Source organism: Micropterus salmoides, unplaced genomic scaffold (genome assembly GCF_014851395.1).
Source record: "Micropterus salmoides isolate LMB-PRFRI ecotype aquatic unplaced genomic scaffold, ASM1485139v1 Ms_hic_scaffold_17, whole genome shotgun sequence".
In the NCBI taxonomy this organism is placed as follows: Eukaryota; Metazoa; Chordata; class Actinopteri; order Centrarchiformes; family Centrarchidae; genus Micropterus; species Micropterus salmoides.
In genome coordinates, this window is record NW_024040817.1 from 1,156,116 (window position 1) to 1,158,270 (window position 2,155).

The following is a 2,155-nucleotide window of genomic DNA, read 5'->3' on the forward strand; positions in this document are numbered from 1 at the left end:
AAACTATTTCCCCACAAGATAAATACAGTGAATGATCTACGCTTTGTCAATCCCCTTAGCATTTCTGTCTCACTGGACTGCCACAAAGCATGTGGTTAACATAAAGTTAGGAAACAAAACTATTTGGTTAGATTAAAAAAACAGTATGGATTAAATTTTAAAAAGTCAGTCAGCTACGTAACACTTCTGTAATTTGATTTCCACAATACTGATACTGTGACATTTGTAATCCACTTGATGAAATTGTGCATTTGCGGTACGTGTGTGTGTGTTTGTGTGTGTGTGTGTGTGTGTGTCCTCAGTGAAGTGTATCAGTCTCTGCAGTAGCTTCCAGCTGCAGCACTCAGTTCAGTTTCTGTTCAGTTTGACTGAGGGAGGTTTTTGTTCGACGCTTTTTCACTGTGTGAACAACCACTGACTGTTGATGTTATGGAGACTCTGACAGTAGTAAACTGCTGCATCTTCAGTCTGGACTCCACTGATGGTCAGAGTGAAGTCAGAGTTTGATCCACTGCCTGTAAAACGACCTGGAATCCCTGATGCTCGGGTGCTAGCATAGTAAATGAGGAGTTTAGGAGGTTCTCCATCTCTCTGTTGATACCAGGCTAAACGGTTAGAGCCATATACATCCTGACTGGTCCTACATTTGATGGAGACGGAGCCTCCCAGAGCAGAGCTCACTGCTCCAGGCTGAGTCACTGTGACCTGGCCTCTGGACTCTGAGGATACAGAGACAAAAACATAAAGCAGCGTCATGGTTTTGTGGGCTTCATTTCAGAGGGACGGATGTTCATAGAGGAGAGGAGTTTGATTCTCTGGACTTTACCTGTGAAGCAGCAGCAGAGGAGAGTCCAGATGAGGACGCAGATAAAAGTCATGTTTTTGATGAGGAGGATTTCTGTGGCTTCTGTTGTCATGAAGGACAGCTGTCAGTCATCCAGTGTTCAACTCTCAGGACTATAAAGTCTCCCAGAGCACTGGAGCATGGTGCTGCTGATGCAAAGTGGCTCTCTATGGAAATGCTCTGACTGACTCCAGCAGGGACTTGGATTACTCTGATGATTCTGTCTAGCAATGGATCAATACTCACATTTTGTGTCTGATATTTAAAATGTGATGTGTTCACAGGGACATGTTGTTTTTTGTTTTTTGTTTTATCAGTTTGTTTGAAAATGTCACGTTCTGCCGGTTGGCCATCCTTGGTGTTGCACTTTTGTGTTTAGTTAGTGTTATTTTGGTCTGTTGGGTTTTGGGGGTCTGTCTTGTCTTTCGTCTAGTGTTGGGTAACCCTTGTCATGTCTGTTACCCCAGTGATCCCTCTGCATGTCTGTCTCTGTTTTCCCCTGCGCTCTCTCTCTCTCTCTCTCTCTCTCTCTCTCTCTCTCCCTACCTGTGCCTCGTTAGCCTCATGTCTTTCACCTGTGTTGCTCCCGCCCTGCTCGTTAGTCCCTGTGTATATATACCTGGTGTTTCTGTCTTGTCTTTGCAATGGTCATTGTTCATGTTATCCCCCAGTCTGTTGTGTGTGTACTCTCTGCCTGCCTGTAACCAGCCTCGCTTGTCTCGTCTCCCTGTACTTTTGAATTTCTGTTATTCAGCCACTCACCTGTAAGTGTGCTCGCTTTTGGTTATATTAAAACCTTTCGTTGAACTATACCTGCTCCGCTCTGTGTCCTGCGTTTGGGTCCTCCAACCTGCCTCCACACCACGATCGTGACAGAAAAAGTAGTTCAGTAGTTAACATTGTCATTTCAATATTTCATTGTTGATTCTTAGGTACATGAAATGGACAAACATACCATCTTCATGTAGGAGGTTTTTGCTTGAGACAGGAAATATTTAAGACAGTTAAAACAATAAAAGCCTTACAGTCTTCACTATATGTGAAATATTTAAAGAATAAAGAAAATACATAAGAGGAAAACTGTGCCTGTTACTACTTTTTATCTTTAGTCCTGAAAACCATCTGTTGTCATGGTTCAGCAGTGATGCCTATTGGTTGCCATGGTTACTGAGTTCAGAGAGGGAAATGAAACCAGTTTCATCTAATCTGAGGAAGATCGACACACTAGCAGCCTCCTCTCCTGAGTCGAGTCGTCCCAGAACACTGAGGAGAAGCTCTCTGTGTCTTAAAACAATAACAACAAAAAATTAT

General features: G+C 43.2%; 1 gene segment (V, D, J or C); it reads right to left on the bottom strand.

Moving 5' to 3' along the window:
• Nucleotides 1–408: 408 nt before the first annotated feature.
• On the bottom strand, nucleotides 409–878 carry LOC119907418 (the record flags this gene model as incomplete). The annotated part of the segment is given in 2 exon segments: nucleotides 409–719; nucleotides 827–878. Coding segments are annotated over 2 exon segments (363 nt in total), but the record flags the coding sequence as incomplete, so codon positions are not given.
• Nucleotides 879–2,155: the final 1,277 nt, after the last annotated feature.